This window comes from Periophthalmus magnuspinnatus, chromosome 21 (genome assembly GCF_009829125.3).
Source record: "Periophthalmus magnuspinnatus isolate fPerMag1 chromosome 21, fPerMag1.2.pri, whole genome shotgun sequence".
Lineage (NCBI taxonomy): Eukaryota > Metazoa > Chordata > Actinopteri > Gobiiformes > Gobiidae > Periophthalmus > Periophthalmus magnuspinnatus.
Window position 1 is genome coordinate 22,734,455 of NC_047146.1, and position 22,606 is coordinate 22,757,060.

A 22,606-nucleotide genomic window follows, 5' to 3' on the forward strand; every position below is an offset into this window, starting at 1 on the left:
TTTTTGAATAAAGTGATGCAACAGAGAATAGAAAAACAGCAATCTGCTAAAATACAAAGACGTGTTAAAGAAAATCTCCCCGAAACCTGAGGGGAACAGGAAATAGCTTGTACAATGATCAGGCCATGATGGAGATAGACCTTCACACTCATTAGAAAACATGTGGATTGGTCTGCAGTAGAGGAACATCGTGTACTACTGGAGTGGAGGCAGCGGGAAGGGATTTACTGCACAAGTAATAAGCATTGAAATAAGCTCACTAACCAAAGACCCTACTTATGCACTGACGGGTCGCTATAATGCAATACCCAGGCTTTTTGTAAGTCAAGAAGCACTGAGATGACTCACTATGAGCAATTAGTAATCGTCTCCTTTGAATTATTGGGTAATTTTTTTTTTTCCCCCAAATTATGTCCTTTTTTTTTTTTTAGAAACCTCTATTATGAGCCAGTATATACCACCCATAATAATCTGGAACAAACATGGGAGCAATTAAAGCAAATTTACATTAAATTCCAAAACTTCAAGGCATGGTGGAAACAGAAAGCTAAAACCACACTTCGGAAAATTCTCTACAGAGGTAGATACGTTTTATAGCATACAGTGGAAGATTATAGCCATAAAACTACATTTATATGGAAAGAAGACCTCTATGGAGTCGTTAGTGGAGATGTGAGCCTGCTGAGAGTATGTTTTTCAGTTCAATAAACACAGCCAAATAGAAAAAATAACAACAACAAATCATGTTTAAAAAGTTAGTCTTATGTAATATGTTCATAAATATGGTGTGGAAAATTAAAGTTCTGTTAAGTAATGCTATCAAGATGTTTTAGTAAATGTGTGCTGCCAGTCTGCAGTGAACTTGGCTGTAGATTGAGATGAAGTACCTTCTCCAGCCAGTAGAGACAGCACGGCAGTAATGCAACTTGTTGGATGTAAGCTGTCATTAAATTCCACAGAAGAAGAAGCGGTGCTCTGCAGAGATGTGAACAGGAACAGTGAAAGTAGCTAGAGTAGAGGCTGCAAAATCCTCATTATTTTAGGTGTTGGAAGTTAAAATAGCTGCTATTGCAAAGAGTAAAGCTTTGTGCACTGCTAGCTTGGCATTATACCTGATAAAAAAGGCATGTTTACCTTTTTCAGATGTTGCATTTTACCTGCTATCAAGCTTTATTGGTTGGGCTTCAGGGTCCTTCTTGGTCAACTTCTCTGCAAAACTTTCAAACTACCAGGTCAGTAATGATGCTGATCACTTCACTTCATTTGTAATTTTCATTATGTGGCTTATTTGATCAGCCTATCTAGATCTAGCAAAAATAATCTATTGTCTGCAGACAGATGAATAATCTTCTTACAGATAGGATTTAAAGGTGTAGGTTTAATATGTAACTGTAATAATGCATTTGCAGGGTATTTTTAATGTAATTGAATAAACAAGTAAGAAGCGGCATACACTTAATCAGAAAAGTTACATGCACCCTTAAGTGTCATAGTTTTATTGTTTATTTTAGCATATTTACTGTGTGCTGACATTTCTTCAATTAGGCTAAATTACATGGTTTTCACTCCATATTTGTATGCTGTTTGTGTTAAATCACTGGGCAGTGTGCTTATCAGATGACATTGTCCTCATATCTGCGTCCTCTTCTGTCCGCCGCAGAGATGCCCCGACAGGAGGGGAAGGTCGCCATAGTGACGGGAGGAGGCAGGGGCATTGGTTTTGAGGTGGCTCTGCACTTGGCTGGACTTGGGGCTCATGTGATCATTGGTACAGTATAAAACACAACACTCAGTTGGTCATTTTTTGTGTGTATCTATGCAAAAGGCTAACCAACCAGTACTGTGAAATGCATAGAAAAACTTTAGCTGTTAATAGGATTCCTTTATGGCATAAGCTATATGTCAGTTCTGTCCTTATACACTGTTCTTACTACTTACTTACTACTTTTTCATATTCATTAAAGTTATACAGAAATATAATTTCATTACTGTCTAGCTTATGAGCAAAATGGTATACTTATGTGTGTAGGTGTCTTTTGTCAATCTGACTTGTTTCACATTGCACATTCAGTAGAGGGTTTTAATGGGTAAGTAACTAAAATGTCTTACCAGAACATAAATTACACATTATACATAATAGTCAGAGTTTAATAGAACAGTGATTCAATTGTTAGTGATAAGTTAGATTCTTTTTACAGACTGGACAGGGCTACAGCCTCTCAACCTTAATTGATAAAATATATATTGATTTACTTTTGCAAGAAAATAAAAATTGAGTCTTTTACTGTAGTTTAACATGTGAATACTGTAAAATCTCAGCGATCTCTAACCAAATATAATTGTAATGGAGATTTCCTGATTGCATTTTATTACGTATTTCTAAGTTCAATGGTCATTTCACATTTCTAGTACAACGATAAGGCACTGCACATGGTTTCCTGATATCACACTGAATATGCTGATATTGTACTGAATGTACTTGTGTTTCTGAGTCTGCACTGCGGAGTCTCCCTGCCCACCTGAGCGCCTGGCAGCACAAACCACATTGAGATTCACCTTGACAGCTACGTGATTTCTTTGAAAGTTTTAAACAACCTCAAAGTGAAAGGAATGAAAGGCAATGAAATGAATGTAGTGAGAAAGTCAAGGTTTCCGAAAGCTGAACCTGACAAGAATTTATATATATATATATATATATATATATATATTTTTTTTTTTTTCCTTCAAGGTTTGACTTATGATTCAAAAAAAACATCTAAAGTTTGGGGCTGGTGTCAGATTTACATGCAAACTTTGTGAGTATTAAATGTGAAGTCAAGCTTATTTCATCACCTGTGCCAGTTCATCTTCCCCTGAGCGATGCAAACAGGTTCGGGGTTTATTGCTGTGAGACAGCAAAACAACATGTTTTTCTGAAACCTCCATGAATTTTTAATGTTCTGGAACTTTTTCTCATGATTTCCATGACAGTGATATGAAATTGAAAAAGGCACCATTGCAATTGTGAAACACACACACAGGGCTTTTGATGCAATGTTAAGAAATTATTTGTCTTACGAGCTTTAGGTTGAAATAGTTTTTTGTTTGTTTGTTGTTTTTTTAATACACTTTACAAAATATTTTAGTCATGTTTTGGTATTACCTTACTTCATTTTTACAAATCATTAAGAGTTAATAGTATAGTTGAGTAGTTTTTTGATAACCCATTTAAATTTCCAACATTACTCAGTAAAGTTACTTTTAAATGCTGCTTGTTACAAAAATGCTCTTCAGAGCTTGCAAAGTGAAAAGTTTGAATGTTTTTTAGGCTGAACTGGATCATATGACTTTAAAATTCAGTTGGAAAACACAATAACATTATGGTGGAAGACCCAGCAGCTCTGCTAGACAATTTCAGAATATCAATAACTTCCTATAAGTGCATGTTTCTCATTCCCTTCACAAGCTCCCAACTTTTGCACCAAACTCCGCTCCGCAGTCACTCCCTATTTATTTACTGCACACTCAATGTTAAAGCAACCTTTGAGGAATACACAGCATAATTTAAACCTGAACACCTACGATTACATCCTGAGAATTAATACATTAAGGCCCTCTCCCCAATTTTTTTCATGTATCTAAGCAAGATTCTTCTTCTCTCAGTGCAACCACTGCAAATCATTTTAAATTAATTAGTTCTGCTTTTCATGTTTTTAAGAACATAAAAATCAGCTAGGCTCCAGTGCCTTTTAGGTGCATGTCCCACCTTTATGTGTATTGACATCAGTATCATTGTGAATTATTGCCTCCCTGCTTTGTCTTATCTTTGTTTTGTAACATAAAACTAATTATTGCACATTTTCGTCTAATAGGGTTTTTTAATCAGTATTTGTAACTGTAAGTTGGATGGTGTTAAATTTAAAGCATAAGCTGTAAACTGGTTCCTAGCTTACAGAATATAAGTATCATGTCTCTTGTGTCATTTTTTGTGTGTGCTGTTGTGACCCTGCAGCAAAGCACCTGGAAAAGCTGCACATTTTCAGCTCTGCTTTGAATTTACAATGCATCAGGGTAAATGGAGCTGTGTCCTTGAAAAGACCTGCGTGATAATCCAAGATTAGTGCCACTGAATGTGTGTGTGTGTTTGTGTGGATGCTACAGAGAGAGAACGGAAATAAGAATACACATGTCCATGTGATAAAACAATGCCTTTGAAAAGTCTTTTGTCACCTTTTCATAGATACAATAATAACATTTTTTTGTTATTATTGTGGTAGAGATGGGCAGTGTTGAAATGCAGGATTTCCCTCAGCACAGAGCTTTTACATGGAAATATTCAAATTTATTACATTTTGTTCACTTAGACTAGATTGCATTGACAGCTCTGTAAATGTATAATAATAGGAATTTATATAGATCATATAAAACATATAACATATTCCATTACATGGGCAGAGGTCTGAATACTTAAAATACTTTCACACCAAGTTGCAGTATATTTGTTAAAACATGACATATAATTGCAAACAGGTTTATTTTTGTTGCACTGTTTCTTATGCATTAATTGTCCAAAAATTACACATGCATGTATAAAAAATTCGAATTAATACCGTGCAGTTCAAAGCTAAAATTGCATTTGAATACTACCAAATGAAAGAGTAACTATACCAGTATACAGTTACTCAAAATTAGTAATCAGAATATGTATTATATGTAGTATTTTTGGTATATGTTTTCAGTTACTTCCCAACACTGTTCACAGATAGAACAGCTGTATTAAGGCCTAACTCTGTGATATTCAAACAGAGAAGAGAGTGCATTTGAATTGAAGGTTATGGTTATTGATAATTTTCATAAAAGCAGTGGAGGGAGCATTTGTTTTTGTTCTTTTGAGGCCTAAAAGGAAATTGCATCGAGACTGTGACCCATGTATTGAGATACGGATTGAATTGTGAGAAAACATTGTCTGATCAGTCACATTTTTATCACTAAAACAGGGTAAAATCTGAAATGGAGTATTGTCAGTGTTTTGGCCTGTACAAAAAATGAGAGAATAAATGAAAATGGCATCAAACTACTGAAAGTTTTAAGGTGTTCTGTGTTTTTCTGTAACTTTTCAGGTACTTGTTTCCATGGAAATTTTGTTGCTTTGCCTGGAATATTCCATGGTATAAACTTCTCTATCTTGCCTTCACAGGTATTGCTACAACAATATAAAAACATGCATTCTTTCAGTAACTAACCTGTAACTTGGCCTGGCGGTGTCACCTTTTTGTCCCCCTGGAGATAAATAACTTGAATGCGATAATAAGGACTACTCCAGGCAAAGCAAGATGGCTCATCCTCCATCCAAAATGTTACATAATGCACCTTTAATAAAATAACCACCTTCTGTGTCGCCAATGCATTCCAAGTTTTAAAGATATAATTTACAGACTTTATTTTTATTCGGAAGTGTGATTTGCAGTTGGCATGTTGTGGTGTTAAACTAAACATGCTTTCAGTGGTCCATCCTTTGGGAATAAATCATAAAAACAGTGCAATTAATAAGACTCAAGGACAGTCTACCATTCATTTCACCTTTAGAAATTCTTGGTTCTCTCGTTTCATAAAACCACACTTCATTTGTATGCAGACCCCCTCCTAAAGAAAACCTCCTGTACTGAGAGAGGAGTCAATGACTGTATCTTTCATCAGAGCAAAATGTGTCACTATTTTATTAAATTGACTGAACAGTGCACACTATATGAGGTACTGATTTTTAAAGGGCCTACGAATAATGTCTTGGTCTGTAATGGCTGATTCTGTGAAGTGAAAGAGTCGCATAGACATAAAGTGAATTTTAATGCAAAATACAGATTGCATAAAAGATAAAATAAGAAACCTTTTTTTTATCTCATAGTGGGCAGTGGCAGTGCCAGACATTTTTGGTTGGAAGAGCTCAGGGGGTGCTCAGATCTTCAATGTGGGTCCTTGTTAATTTAGAGACTTTTAACAATGGAGCATATGCTTTCCATGTTTGCTTTGGTGTTTTAGACAAGTTTAAATGTAGTTAGCACCCTTATAATCTTTGGGGGAGCTATGGGGGTGCATTGACCATTCTAGGAGAGGCTAGTGCCCCCTCAAGCCTCTCCTTGGTGCCGCCTCTGATGATGGGGACACACTGCAAGCGCACAGTAGCACAGAATACGCCTTAAAAAAAAAAAAAGCAATATTAAAAGAAATGAACAGGTTTAACTGTAATGTAAAAAATATATGCATTGAATAAAATAAAACTACATTGATTAAACTTGTAACTTTTTGTTTTTAGCAGTAGTTCTTTACTTTATGTGGCACCTTTAAATCTAGAATCACTTCATTTATTTAAGTTAATACCCATTGGATACAGTAAAAAACAGTGATCCCATAGCACAGATTTGGTTGAAAACAAAAGCTTTTTTTTTTAGCTTTTGAGGATTAGCTCTGATGCTATTGATGCTTTTTATGCACTCACCACTGGGTACATTTAGCCCTTTCAAATCAAAACAATGCATTATGTTTTGGCTGCTCAGGTACGCCTCCTATTAATTATAGTAACTGGGGCATATTTAAAAGTCCATTTTGTAACTTTTCTGGTTGAGGGCCCACCACCTTACTTTTACTAGAATGTTCCATAGTATGACGTTACATTTAACCATTTTCATGGAATCAAGCAGCCTGACTCCAGGCCAAGTCACTTACAAGCCAGATCTGTAGAGAGGCAAGGTTAAGAATGCTTTTTATTTAGTTTTTTTGCGCAGTGGAGTGCAAGTGGATGAGTTTAATGACATACTGTGGAACATTTCTAGGTAAATAATAATACATGGAGTCAAGCACGCAACTGACTCTCCATCAGGAAAGTCATTTGTGCATCTTTTAAGTTTTGGAAAGATGTGAAAAGAAGTGAAAAAGTTGTTACAAAGACAAGCAAATTTGGTTAAGCAAAGATTACACATCAATGATATGATACTAATGATTAGATATAAAAATGTATATGGAACTAGTATGGCGTATTTCTTGTGGCAGTAGTAGTTTTATTCATCACTTTCAGCTTCCTGTTTGTATGCCTCATGTTGCTTTTCTGCACAGTTTCCTTGAAGAGCAGTTGCTTTCTTAAAAATGTTTCTAAAATTAGCTTTTCTTGAATGCTTGTCTCAGGCTCTCAGTTCACGACACTACTGCTATTTTGGCAAACAGCTATAATAGAGATGAAGATGCATATTAAGATTGTCACATGCCATTTATGTTAGATTTTAGGAAACTCTAGAAATATTTCAGCTGTAACCAAGAATGCACTGACCTCTTGTTTGTTGTGCTTTAGGCGGGAGGGATGAGCAGCAGGGTCTGGCTGCTGTTGCGAGGATCCGTGAAGTACACAGAGAGGCCAAAGGTAAAATTGCACATATTTTGCACTGCTGTACACACACAGACACACAAAGACACGCACAGACACACACGCTGGCACAAATATGCTGTTTTTATGCCATTTGTTTGGAAGTAAAGGTCTTGACTGCATCATTGTACCCCACAGGCAGCCTGTTTCAATGGAATGCACACATGTAACACATTGTTTACATGTAGAAAATAATCAAATACATTTTATTATAGTTAAATTATAATTATAGTTTTGTAAAACAAATAAATAAATAAATAAATACATAAGTTGTTTATTTATTTGCACTACTTGGTAACTGTGTAATCCCTCAGTCATCCAGGTGTGATTTATAGTAAAAGAAAAATTCAATTCTGTCAAATGGATAAAAGTTTTACATTGACTTATATCCATCTTAAGCGAGGAGCTAACTGCTAGTTTCTGTTTGATAGCTAGGTCTATCTTGCTAGGAACTACACTAACTGAACTGTACCTGAGTCACATAATCGTTCGGGTCCCTAATGGGTGCTCTCACACCTATTAGTATACTGGCTATCACTATTGTTTTCCTCGTTTTGATTGGTCCAAGGATACAGTTATAAATAGGTGAGAAATTATCACCACCAGTAATCTGACCAGAACTGAAGAAGAGAATGAACTGAATGAGCGGTGAAATGTCTTCACTTTAAAACTTTTGTCCAGTTGACAGAATTGAATTTTTCTTTCACTATTTGGTAACATTCCTACTCTACTAACTATTTTAAACTAACTAATGAGAGAATAACATTAGTCATTAATCTCTCATTTATTCTGTTATTCCCGAACATATTTGAAACCACAAAGAAATATGCCATCTGTATATCTGTGATGTATTATCTGTAAATGAATAGTTCCACTTAAATCATGAGCCTAGTAGTTTTCAGGTAGTAGAATTTAAGAAATATCTAAAAGGTAATTTCCTAAATGTTCTACCTGAACCATTTATGTTTGTTATGTATTATATTAGGGTGATAGTAGCTCAGTTAGTTTGTCCACTAATCCGAAGGTTGGCAGTTCGAGTCCTGCTCACGATATAAACATCATTAGTTGAGCAGTCAGATCCATTGTCCCACAGGTTGGCAGTGCAATTCCATCTTCCACAGATGAATGGTGTCATTGTGTCCTTGGGCAAGACATTTAACCCACCTCACCCCCAGTGTCTGCATACACTGGTGGATGAATATGTGAATGGGTGAGTGATTCCTTGAAGTAAAGCACATTGAGTGCCTTGAAGGTGGAAAAGAGCTATATAAAATGAGACCATTTACCGTGCATTATGTTAGCAACTACACTCTAGAACACGGTATATTTCATAAACATTCTTTTTAGCTCTCCACATCTAAATTTGATTGTCCTATATAATGTGGTGATGAAATTTGAAACCCAGCAATAGTTTAGTGTCTTCATTCAGGGACATTTGCCTTCATAAAAGATGGCACTTTCAGAGATAAAGAGTATGGTTGTCCTGCTGTGCTTTGAGGATATAGGAGGAAAATGCCACTGAGCAACAGAGTACAGACTAAATCAAAGGTTAGCGGTGGAACAGCATGACAAATGGACATAAAGCGGGCCTATAGATCAGCTCTATATAAAGAATTAAATAGAAAGAATAGGATGTACCAACCAAGATGAGTTGATGAATGATTACAGCTAAAGATTTATGGTCCCATTGACTAAAGCTTACAGTTCTCTCTTACGCCCATGTTGAGAAATTGATCCGGCTGACCTTCACAGTGCTATAAATCCCACATTGTGTCATGACTAAAACGCACCATAAGTTATCCCCAACATAGACCTTGAATCTGTACCAGCCTCTAAAAAGTGTGTCAATGGACATTCACCACACACGAGCTTTGCGTCTAAAACCATAATTTGCCAACTTGGTTGACAGCCTCAAATTTACTAAAATATAATGCGGTAAGATTCATGTTGGAAGTGGGAGACGCGATAAAAGTGTCATATATTTGTAAAAAGTACATCCGTTACTTTGCTACTGCTGCTGGCGGGAGTTTGATGACTCATAACCTGCAGTGCTGACCTTCCTTTTCATAGATCTTACAAAACATCTATGGCAGTTTTGTAAGTGAAGAATAACTATTACAAGCTTCAACATGATTTGTTTAGACTTTAACCATCACTTTGAAAATAATATCAACGCCTTATACTTGCACTGTGCTGCAGTCTCAACAAAGCCACTAAACTGTTGTCATTATTCATTCTCTCCATACCCACTGGTAAGACATTTTGGTAGCCACAGCTGCCCTGGGCTAGACTGATGGAACCAAGGCGGCCAATCTACACCATCAATCACCCACACATACACACATACTTATGGGGCAGGGTAGGTTAACTGTCCTGCCTAACTATATGTGTAACATCCATGAATGTAATGAACCGTAAAATAGAAATTAAAGACATTAGCAATATGTATGCAGTGTTCAGTTCTCAAGAAACCCACAGGTTTGGCTCATAACTCATAACTTTTCAATACACTGGTGAATATGCACACAAACATGGATAGCTTGAGTATTTTCTCAACAAAGCCTTGGAACCTTTCTTTACACATCAGTGGATGACGCCCACCTCTACGATGAGGACTTAAACCTGGAGGCTCTGCTCAGCCCACACCAGCAGAGCCAGAGACCCAACTGGTGTCTTCCAATATTTAGGATCCCTCAAACCCAGAGGAAAGAGGTCTGGTCAAGGTACTAACACCCCTGGAGGGGAGCACTTTGGTTAGGGAGCTTTGCCAAGAATTGGAGCGACCAAGAGGCAGTACAAATAAGCAATTATTTGGACTGCAAGCTTAAGACTCAGGAGAGAATAGACCAAGAAAAACACTTGGAGTTGAAAAAACTCAATGATTCTCTCCAGACAAGCAACTGCAAGACCAAATGAATGCACATAAGGAAGTCAAATTGCTGTAAATCTACAGTAAAGGAAAATGTGCAGCTAAAACAAGAACTTACCAACTCCCAAAAATTTGAACAAGAAACACTCAGGATTGCAAAACCTCACAACTGCTCTCCAGAAAAAGCTGAAAAACCGAATGAATGCATACAAGGGGATCCAATATCTCTATAACAATGCAGTGAGAGACAATGTCCATCTTAACAAGAGCTAGCCAACAAAGAGAAAGTCCAGTGTAGTACAGAAAACAGCAGGGCCACTGAGCAGAAAAGGGAGAAAGACCGTAGTGGACACTCAAACTGGTATTGAAGTTGGTGAAGATACAACCAATAAAGAAAATGAGAAACTGTCAAGGAAGATGCAGGAGCTGTCCTCTAAACTCCACTCAACACAAGAAGAGCAGCGTTTCATGAAAGTGGACAAGAAGGAACTGGATTAATAAAGGACACAGCAAACCTCCTGCCTAAAAAGACTGGCTGCAGTGGAGGAGCAGAGGAGGAGTTGTAATCCGGGCCAAAGCTTTACCCTGTACCCTTGTCTTTACCCTGTATAATAATTTATGGTAGGGCTTACATTTGTCGGAATTTATTACATTTGTGCGTTTACTACAAACTCACAATATTTGAATTACGTTCATGGTTTACTGCGTTTGTTGGGACTATTATGTTTGCGGGTGTTACAACATGTTTGCCTAAATCTGCATACATTTCTTTGAGCATAAATTCTCTCTGTATTTTGGATGAAATTTTTGGTGTTCATGACATAGGTAAAGGTAGTTGGTTTAGTCAGTTGCTACTTCCTTCTACATTTTTGTATTTTTATTCGCAACAATTTGTCTTCAGTCTGCCACTGAACTGATATAAAACTATTATAAAAGTAATAATTAGAAAAACATAAAATCCTATCATATCCACTGTAAATACAAACTCTAAATGTTTTTTTCTGAACTTAATATTTTCATTCTAAATAACTTGTGTAGCTAAATGATGATGCATTGTTTACACCAGTTGTTTTGCACTATGCCAAATAGCAGTTTAATTAACCGCATTTTCTGCCTTTTCATAATTAGAAATTTAATAAAACATGAACGTGTGACCTTCCTGCAGATTTATTGCCTGTCTCAGTGACTCACACTAAAGCATTTAAATTAGTATCCAGGAAAACAGAGGTTGGACCTTTCTTTGTTACTTTTGTAAAACCAAATCAAATCAAACACAATAAATGCATCTTTCATTTTTTGTTTTTTTTGTTTTTTGTTTTTTTTTTTACTTTTGAGTGAATGATCAGTGATAATGTGAGGGGGCGATGGCACATATTGGCAGCCTCACTTCTGTTGGTCAACTTCAGGGCAGTTATGGTTTAAAAAGTAACTTACCACCACTATGGAGTGTCAATCTATAATCTTCAAAATTATCAAATCATATGACCTGTAGGTCTAGTGGACCACTGTAGTCCTAATACTTACTTAATTTAGAGTCAATATTTTGTCCTCTCTTAGCCCAAATTAGACCTGTCTTGCTATAGACCTGATTATAATCTGGTGATGCTCAAAGTGCCAATATTTTCTTTAGTATTTTCTTTTGTTTTAGTACTTGATGTAAAAAATTTGAGAACCACTGGTCTAACACATTATGTTTTTTGGATCCTTTCTTCAACATTGTAGTTTTACATTTAAATGACATGGTGGCACTAAATAATTTAAATTAGTGTCCTGGAAAATAGTTGGTTCTTTGAAATGAAATTAAACTTTTTACAGCGAAACATAAGGTGCATTTATACTATAATTTTGTCCTTTTTGAGTTAATAATGTTACTGTGTTTAACACATGGTTTGGCGTGTATTTTACAGTCTCTATGAGTCCAGAAAATTATTAAGATAGGGGCAACAGTGGCTCAGTGGTTAGAGTGTTGGTCCCCCAACCCGTAGGTCGGAGGATCCAGCTCAGACCAAGTTCTGTCGTTGTGTCCTTAGGCAAGACACTTCACCCACATTGCCTAGTATGAAAGTGGTGTGTGCGCGAATGATAGGTGGTGGTCGGAGGGGCCGATGGCAGCCTCGCTTCCGTCAGTCTGCCCCAGGGCAGCTGTGGCTACAATAGTAGCTTACCATCACCAAGTGTGGAAATGAATGAATAATGACTATAGTGTAGCGCTTTGAGAGGCTTTGAAAAGTGCATTACAAGTGTTAAGATTTCAATACAATAATTTTAATAGTGGACAAGCCATGATTATTGTCATTAATCGTTGAAGCCCTATTACAGAAGTAACTTACCACCAGAAGTGTTTGAATCTATAATCTACAAAATGACACTGATGCATTACACTGGTCAACACTAAATTTATTGTCCAAGATTTTTTTGCTGATTTAGTGTAATTTTGATGTGCTGAATCCAAAAATCATATTGGTTTTGCTCAAGCAGGTCAACGTTCTGAACTCAATCAATCAATCAATCAAACTTTATTTCTATAGCACCTTCTAACAACCCAGGCTGCCCAAAGTGCTGTACAACGTTAAAAAACATGATTAAAAACAATAAACTTCAACTTCAACTAAGCTACATATTTGTTTTTGGACGATTTTTTTTAACATGTATGAGTATTTTCACGTCATATGATGCAAAATTCTGTTATATTTCTCGCTATAAACAAATTCTGAAGATTTTGCATGTGCCAACTTATGACTAATTGTTTTTTTTGTTTGTTTTTATATATATATATATATTACAAGTGAATGAAATGGCTTCGACTAGAAGATCTTGCAAAAATAAGCCTGACATATTCTGCTACATCTGCGGTGAATACACCATTGTTCCTAACAGGAATCAAGTCACAAGTTTCATAAAGCGTGCTTACCATGCTTATTTTGGGATTAAACTTGGTGACCAAGATAAAGCTTGGGCGCCACACATGGTATGCAAGTCATGCACCGAGTGTCTGCGTCAGTGGACTAAAGGCAAGAAGAGTTGTCTGAAGTTTGCAATTTCCATGGTTTGGAGGGAGTCGACATCAATAGCTACTTCTGGGCTATTGATGTGACTGGGATCAACAGAAAGAACCGAAGCAGCCTCAAGTATCCTGACCGTGAATCAGCACGTCGTCCTGTAGCTCACTGTGATGAAATTCCAGTACCTGTCTTTGTAGAAGTTCCTGACATCAGTGACAAAGATTCCTCCAGTGTGGTTTTAATGATGATGCTCCACATCCTTTTTACCAAAAGGAGCTAAATGTTCAGGTTTCCTGAGAATCTGGGATCACTGAGTGATGAGCAGGTGGAGAGATTCCATCAGGACATAAAAGAGATGGAGACCAGGTATCAGGGACACTGGGATGCAGTCATGATGGCTGATTACTGTTGGACTCTGAAGAGAGACATCCCTGCTGCTGAGCATTCAAGGGGTTCATAAAAACAGAAGTTCATGTCCTGAATTTTGCACAATGATAACGTAACGTTCCAATTTACTTACTTGTACTTACCTTTATCAATTAACACAACGTAACATTTAATTAATACATTCTGTTAGAAAACTATTTTTTATCTCCTAAAACATTTTTGGGATGAGAAATATTAAATAAAATCAACTGACACAAAATTGTGACACAAAATTGTAATCAATTTAGACAGAAGAACGGATTTTTCTAAATCAAATTAGCATAAAAACCTGACCTGATTGAGAAAAATGGATATAATTTTTGGATTCTGCAGTGCAAAATGGTTCTAATTCAGTTGAAAAAACACAGACAACTTTCAAAAATGTTTTTTTGTAACCCAGTGTTATCAATGTGATGTTTTTTCTGCATCTTTTCTTCAGGTGTGTACTTTTACACTGAAGTGACAATACAATACACAAACATACAATGCAAAGCGTAAAGCGTTGATTTTCATGGTCAGGAGCTGGTGGTGCTTGTCTGTGTAAAGCGACAGGTACAGAGACTGGCTCCGTGTCGCTAGTGTCATTGAAGTCAATTTCCCTGGACGAGGCCGTGCAAGAATTGATTACTTCTTTTGTAATTGGCAGCCACTGAAGCATAGGGGACAAGGGAGGTGTCTGTAGCTGAATGCCTGTGCACTGAATGAAAATGTGTGTGTGAGAGACAGAGAGGGAGAGAGGGAGGAGGTAATAGATTCTCATTAGTATGTAAGACAGTAGCTTTAAACATCTATGTCCTAACGCCCTTTAGCATTCTTCCTGGTGTTTGCACATTTGTATGTTATGAGAAAAAGGTGTCGGTCTTACATAACAGGCACATAGGCTGCTACAGAGGTAGTTGAATTGCATTGGCTACCTGTGGATGTGGCGGTGAATCATCAGGAAACCACAGTAAAATTCATTCACACAAAACTGTACAGTAGCAGTTAAGCCAAACGTGGGTGTTTTTAACCTTTGACTAATTAAATTGGAGTGAATCATCCAAACTGGCTCTCATCTCTTTTCTACAGAGGAAATTGTACAAGGAATATTAAACAATGGACCATCAAAGCACAATCCAACTCTGTAATTCGGGCTCTTCTGTTACATCATAGTGCCAATAAAAAAAAAAATTAAAAATCCCATAAAGGTGCAGAGTATAATCTGTAATCCAACTACAAGTGGTCACAAACTTAGAAAGGGCATCTGGCGTAGATATAAAATAAATTTACAATTTTAGTCCTTGGCTTTGGATCTAGATAAATAAAAATATTTTTTTTTGTAAACTGCACATATCTGATTTTTGAAATAAAGTGGAATTAAACTTACACTTAATTTCTACAGGAAAAGGTGTTGGATAATGTGTAAGACAACAGAAATTTACCTCCACAAAGCTATGCCAAATTGAACTATTTTAGACAGTTCTGGCCATGGGGTACATAGTAATTTCACACAATTTTTGCCTAGACACATTTCTACATTATATTCACCTAATCTATGTAAACAGCTGAACAGAATAGATGCAGGCTTGAATGCTTCAAAAAAAATTCTGAATGAACTCTTAATGTAGATTGCATCTTAAGTTTGAGCAGCATGATGTATTTACTACCAGTGAATGATAGTAGGCCACTTTTTTTTCTCCAATATATATAGCTACCTTCAAGGTACTCAAAGCACTTTACATCAAGGAACCACACACCAGTGTATGCAAACACTACATGGTGTGGATTCGAACTGCCAAACTTCAAATTTATGGACAAACACTCTACCAACTGAGCTGCTGTTGGTTATAGTTGGCTGACTTCTCAAATCACTATCAATGTTGTTAAATGATTATATGATCCTTCAGATGGTGTCTTCACCCAGCTCAGCTCATGACATGGATACTCTGTATGCGTCATGACTGACACCCAAATGTAAATCTGGATCTGATTGTATGAAGGTGGACTTGTGTGCCATGTGTAGGTGAAGAGCCCTTAAGACATGATTCACTGGCGGAAATGTCACAAGGATAAGAAATGAGATTAAATTACGTCAAGTGTCATGACAAGTGAGATCGTATCGTAATACAAAAACGTTAAACGTCTCATAATCTCACTTTAATAGTTTAGCATAAATATATTCTAAGGATTGTTGGAGGCTGAGCACGCAGTTATTTGCTCTATAGAAATATTAATACTGAAAAAACAACTGGTCAAATTTCTATAGTGGTTTTGTCTTTCTAATCGCTAGGGTTGAACCACTGTTGTGATTGCGTGATTATGTATTTCCATGTTGGGTTGTGTTATTTCCATTAGGTGTACCTAATAAAGTGGCTTGGGACTATGCTGCTGTACTGTCCCTGGAAGCCCCAGTGGAAAATATGCTAATGACTTTAGACAGCGAGTGGGCTTTAGTCAATGAGGCTTAGAGCATCTCACTTTAAATTATGAACACTCACACATAGACACGCACAGGGGGAACATTTCTGCACTGAGCCACAGGCAGCGCTGTCTGTCCACTAACTTTAGTCACGGTGCATTTGAAAGTAACACGCTCTGCCTCCAACCGGAGTCCTGGATTAACAGTGTGAAACTGGGAATCCTATGAGTGTGTATGAGATGATTTATCCTCATATATGTCCACAGCCTCCACCAGAGCGGTTATGTTTATATTAGTTCATAGGTTGGCCAGTTTGTTTATTAGCCATAGGCACAGAGGTGGCCAATATATCAAATTATTCAGAATAATAAATGTTGTGTTGAATATAATGCAAGGATGTTGTATAATAAAAACTTCTTCAAACTTCTGCAAAAAGAGATTATTAAAAAAAAGTAATAAACCTATGGAGTGAACTTTCTGTACTTTTGTGAGTATTTTTACAGTCCTTTCCATGTCTGATACTTAAGCCTCAACAAGTACAGCACACTTATGTTACATGTTTTAGCATATTCAGTTGAAAAAATCTTCTGATCATCATCATCATCATTAGGATACTTAAAAAAAAGATCAAGGTGTTAATTTTTTTCAGTAGCCCAATACATAGCATCAGGATACCCATCTTTGATATTGTGCCCACGTAGGGGACAATTGCAATTTTTTTTTTAAATTAGTTTTTTACTTGTAAATAAGTAGGCCTGTCACTGAAGCACGATATACCGCTACAGAAGAATTTCATGATAAACGCCTTTATACCACTGACACAATAAAAAATAAAGCAGGATAATCCCAGGAGACCATTTAAAAAAAAAAATACAGTATCATTAAAAAGCATGAGCTACAACAATTGAATAGCAGATTTAAACAATAATTAGTCCTGGATGTTTTAGTCCTAGACTTCTTTTTTTCCCTCTAGTGCTCAAATCTTAATGTGTTACATAAAAAAAATTGCTGTAACTTTCCTACTATTGCAATACAAATATGCCCACGATAGATAAAGAGCCCCAAAATATATTGTTTCAGCTGTCATATTTTGAACAATAAGGTGATATAGTAATTATTGTGACCTTGAGAGTCCTGAAAGGCGCCATTAAATAAAATGCATTACTATTGTTGTCATTAATCTGTTCTCTACATTCTTTAATGGGGCAACCTGGCTTGATTTAATGGTTAAGATTATGTTGTCCATCTGATCTATACACTTTTGTTGTAGAATGTGAATGCTTAATGGCAAATAGAGCACTAAGCTTTTATCTATATTTTTATCACTATATAAAATATGCAAGCACTATAACTACTGCTCTGTTGTTTACACTACGATGCCTTCTTAATCGTTTGTGTTTCCTCGAAGCGTGGGGTGTTGACTTGTGAGTGTTATTGTTTCTTTGAACTTGCGGTGACTGGGATCCCGGGCAGTCTCCACTCCTGCTCAACATCCACTGAATAAAAATGGGTGCGTAGGAGCCAGACTTGGCCTTGTGCCCAGAAGTAATATTCCTGACTATCAGTGTGCATGTCAGACACTTGAATGTGAAACTATTTATATGGAATGTCTGGGGCGGTTAAGAAGATGTTTTAAAGCAGACAGGATAGAGTATGAAGGAGAGCTGGTCTAGAGAGCAAAGTCACCACTCTAAGAATAACATGTAGCTGTTTGCAATTATTCAGAGGAGATGTGTTTAGTCTGTGATGCATTTGATTTCACATTTAGGTGTAATTCTGTTTAATCAAAGCTGCTCTAGTCTCAGTCAGAGCACCAGATGCATGTGACAGTCTGAGGGAAATGAGGATTTATACAAAGTTATTCAAGATCAGAGGACAGCCCTGGCACTGAGGTTCCCCAAATACTCAGAATAGTTACAGCTATTTATATTTGTGCAAATGTTGATGCACATCAGACATTTCTCATTGAATTAATCTGTCATTAATGACATACATTTGACATTCTATTGTAAAAATATAACTGAGAAAATGGCAGCCTGGTTAGTACATTTAGCATATAGCTGCACACATGATAGACACACAGCGACGAGCACACACGTAGAATAAAAAAACAAAAACATTTTATTACGCAATGCTGCTACAGTGCCTGTATCTCATTCAAACTGACCTGCTGCTTGCAGACCTGTAATTGTATCAACTGCATTGATTTCTTCTTTTGTTTACAACTTTTGTTTGTCCCATGCATGGGCCTAACCAACAGGACACTGCAGTAGTGATGTTTTCATTAAGTCTTGGCTCAGATCAATGACCAGGCTTTTTTAATCTGGTTTAAAAGGTGAACTTTTGCTCTTTTCACACTCTGAAGATTACTTTTCTTCTGGTCACTTCACAAAGGGTCACGGAGCCGAACAAGCCCATAACTCTTCAACATGCTGTCAGCAACAACATAGCGAGATGAGCTGTAGTGTAGGGTTTCTATTAAGAAAAGCACACAAATACTGTATTTTTAAGAACAGGTTGGTCCTCAACCAATTACTTTCTTCATGAAACTATTAAACATCAAGTTTTTGTATTTCATATTTTTGCATCTTCCTATCCCTTCTATCTTGTATTGGAAAAACAAAATATGTAACAAACAGCAAGGATCCTGGAAAGACAATTTAAAAACATTGTGTATTAGCAACTGTCTAGACTCACAAGAATGATTTTTGTAGAGGATCCCATTTGAGCTCAATCTTTTACCTGCAGGACAGTTCTTGAATTTGATTCAATTTTGATTTAATTGTATTCTTTATTTCTGCTATAATGAACAATTAGTTTGAATACATCTGCATATGGCACTTACCAGGATGGCTTTGATGTTCCAAAAGGATTTGATCAACAGTGTGGACAGTGGAAGTTAACAGCTGTGAGTCAAACCAAAACTGAACAGGCCTCAGAAGGTGCAGGCACAGCAGTCTCTCGAAAATTATGTGTGATCGCTCTAATTACAGTGGCACCATCTGACCCACTGGCACACAAAACCATTTTCTTTGGCCAAGTTTCAGACTTCTGATTTGTTTTCCAGCAATGAAATTAAAAGAAAACCTGGGTTATGGCAGGATTAATTACATTAGAGTTGTACTAGTTCTGTGTCTGTACAAAAACAATTGGTCACAGCGAGGCAAGTCTACCAAGAGGTGCCAGTCCCACATGCCAACAAAGACGGTTTTACAGGAGAATGGATTTAGCCTTGAGTTTGTACGCTAAATAATGCTTTGATTATTGCTACAATAGTTAAAATAACACATTAGAATGTTGCTATTTCTGACTAACATAACATTACTTGGATATAGTTAAGTGTTAAAAAGTGCACATATCATAGACTGTATATATAAATGGACATAGCTAACCTGCTAGGTGCTGTATTTCAAATAGGAAGTGATCATGGGTGCGCTTCTGGCTCCATCAACTCCAGCTCCAATTCACTTTATATTGAGAAATTGTCATCGCTTTCTCTCTAATTGCTGCTGTCAGCCTCATCATTTTAGTCTTAAAATATTTGTACTGAACCGCTCTACATGATCCTGGATCCTGTTAGTGTTAGCAACAGGTTTGATTGACATTGCTAAGTGCAGGCCGCTTGCTAAGAAAGCAGTGCGGGCTAAAGGCAAGGCAAGGAAAGTTTATTTGTATAGCACAATAAGAAAGACATTAAAATCCCACAAATCAAAACCTAAATAATCACAAATAATCATAAAGTTAACATTAAAACAGAAGAGTTCAGAATAAAAACCTTTCAGTCGTATGCACAGCTAAACAGAACTGATTTTAGCCTAAACATTGTCAAAGTAGAGGCCTGTTTCACATCTTCAGGAAGACTGTTCCAGGTTTTAGCGGCATAAAACTGAAAAAAAAAACAAAAAAACGCGTTACCTTCAACAGCCTGGCTCCAGATTAGCTCTTTGGTTGCTATGGTACGAAGAATCTGGCTCCAATTTTGCCTCTGTAACTGCTTACCCTCGGTGAGCTTCATTTGACTGGAGCCTAAGGCTATGGGTGAAGTCACACTCATTTCTTTATACAGTCTAGGGCACATATCAAAAATGGTCAATCACAATTATATTTGATAAATCATCTTTTGTAGAGGTAAATGTGTTAAATATTCCACCCCTTTCAAACTACAAAAAATAACATCCCGCTTCCTTTTGAATTGTAGTTTCTCATTATCTGGATTCATCCTGGTTTACACAATTTACTTCAAAGTAACTTTTTGCGTTAACTTGATAATTTTAATGATCTCAAACCACATTAAATGCATCCAAGTCACTGTTACATCTGTACAAATTCCTCTATGACAACAATCCACTGTTACAGCGGTTAGAAGTTTCCTTGTAAGGTCACCATAGACTGTATAAAGAAGTGGACAAAGTGCGTGTGACGTCACCCATAGCGTTTGGCTCCAGTCAAATGAAACTCATCAAGGCTAGCAGTTATAGCTAATTTGGAGCTAAATTCCATATTTGGAATTCTGATCGCAAGAATCATAACAACCAAAGACCCAATCTGGAGCGAAGCTGTTGAAGGTAACGCATCTTTCCTAACACATTCATTTTCACTGCTATGCTGATGACACTCAGCTGTACTTATCAATGAAACCAAATCAGACTGATCAAATATATAAACTCAGTGCCTGTGTGAAGGACATCAAAACCTGGATGACCTTGAATTACCTGCTCTTAAATCCTGAAAAAAACAGAGGTCATTGTTGTTGGTCCCAAAGGTCAAAGAGATTCTCTGTTGGACCAAATAATCTCACTCGACAATGTGAGTATAGCTTCTAGCCCTACTGTAAAAAATCTTGGAGTCCTATTTGATCAAAATCTCTCATTCACAGCCCATATAAACCTAGCTTGTAAAACCGCATACTTTCACCTGCGAAATATAACTAAAATTAGAAATATTTTACCTAAAAACGATGCTGAAAAACTCATCCATGCATTTGTTACTTCCAGACTTGATTACTGTAATTCTCTGCTCACCGCCTGCCCCAAAAGTACTATAAGGAGCCTCCAGTTGGTCCAAAATGCAGCGGCCTAACAGGAACTAAAAGAAGAGACCACATCAGTCCTGTACTAAAATATCTGCACTGGCTTCCTGTCGAGCTTAGAATCAAATTCAAAGTCCTCCTCCTGACATACAAAACCCTATACGGTATGGCCCCGTCCTATCTGCAAGATGCTATTGTCCCGTACCAGCCAAACAGAGCACTCTGCTCTCAGAATGCAGGACTATTAGTGGTTCCTAGAGTGTCCAAAAGTACAGTGGGAGGGAGAGCATTCAGTTACCAAGCTCCTGTGCTATGCAATCAACTCCCTGCTGATGTTAAACAGGCCCCCACAGTCTCTGTATTTAAGACCAGGCGTAAAACCTTCCTCTCCGGTATAGCTTATGACCAGGTTACTTAGTGAGGGAGTTAGGGAGGGACATTAAAACCCGGGATAAGATAGGCTGCAGTAGGAGATAACTAGCTGGAGGAAGTATGGCAACCTGAGCACTATCCTCTGCTTTGTCCTGTTTTCTCATCAGCAATGCTATTCACATGTTGTCCCCTGTCCCACTCCCCCTGTGGAGTGTAACTCTTTCAGATGCCCTGATGACAGCTGGACCCTCTCCTCCTCCCCGCCTGGTCCTCCTCCACCCGCCTCCCTCTCCTCCTCGCCTGGCTCTCATCCTCCTCGCACGGCTCTCCTTCTCCCTGCCTGGTCTTCCTCCTCCTCGCCTGGCCGATTTTTCTTGTTTTGTCTGATTTTTCCTGTTGTTTGATTTTCCTGTTTTTTTTTTGTGTGTAGGCAGCACGGTGGCTGAGTGGCAACACTCATGCCTCACAGCAAGAGGGTTTGGTTCGATCCCCGGGTCGCCCAGGCCTTTCTGTGTGGAGTTTTGCATGTTTCTCCCCGTGTCTGGATGGGTTTCCTCAGGGTACTCCGGTTTCCCCCATCAACCAAAACATGAACGCCCTTCGAGACAACTGTTGTTGTGATTTTGGGCGTTACAAAAATAAAATGAATTGAATTGAATTGAACATTGCTGGTTTGGCAGGGGGCGGGTGCTTGGCAACGCTGTCTATCAAACCTGGCGGGAGCAACCTCGGGGAAAGAAGGCAGCTGATTTGTCTCTTATTATTATATCTTGAGTTACAAACACAATAGTGAAATAAAACTACCAGGATTATGTAGAGCGGGTCAATACAAACAAACATTTTAAGACCAAAATGATGAGCCTGACAGCAGCTTGGAGAGAGGGGTAACAGTTTTCTAATGTAAAGTGAATTGGAGTCAGAGTCGATGGAGCCGAAAGCATGCCCATGATCACTTTGGAATGCAGCGGCTGGCAGTTTAGCTATGTCCATTTATATATACATATACTATAAATGTGACTATTTAAAGTTCCCCATATTTCCACTGTAACCACATCTCTGCTTGTGTTCCTATTGGCACTTGTTGACTGCAGCTTTATAAAAATCCTCGAATCGTTATCAT

The 22,606-nt window shown here is 37.5% G+C and overlaps 1 protein-coding gene across 1 annotated transcript in view; it reads left to right on the top strand.

Moving 5' to 3' along the window:
* The first annotated feature begins 955 nt into the window (after positions 1–955).
* Positions 956–22,606, top strand: part of LOC117389857 (dehydrogenase/reductase SDR family member on chromosome X-like) — a 36,434-nt gene continuing 14,783 nt past the window's right edge. Inside the window, exons 1-3 of the mRNA XM_033987584.2 lie at positions 956–1,232; positions 1,661–1,768; positions 7,319–7,387. Of these exons, the coding sequence (XP_033843475.1) occupies positions 1,127–1,232; positions 1,661–1,768; positions 7,319–7,387 (283 nt within the window). The 5' untranslated portion in view covers positions 956–1,126. The remainder of the gene's footprint in view (positions 1,233–1,660; positions 1,769–7,318; positions 7,388–22,606) is intronic.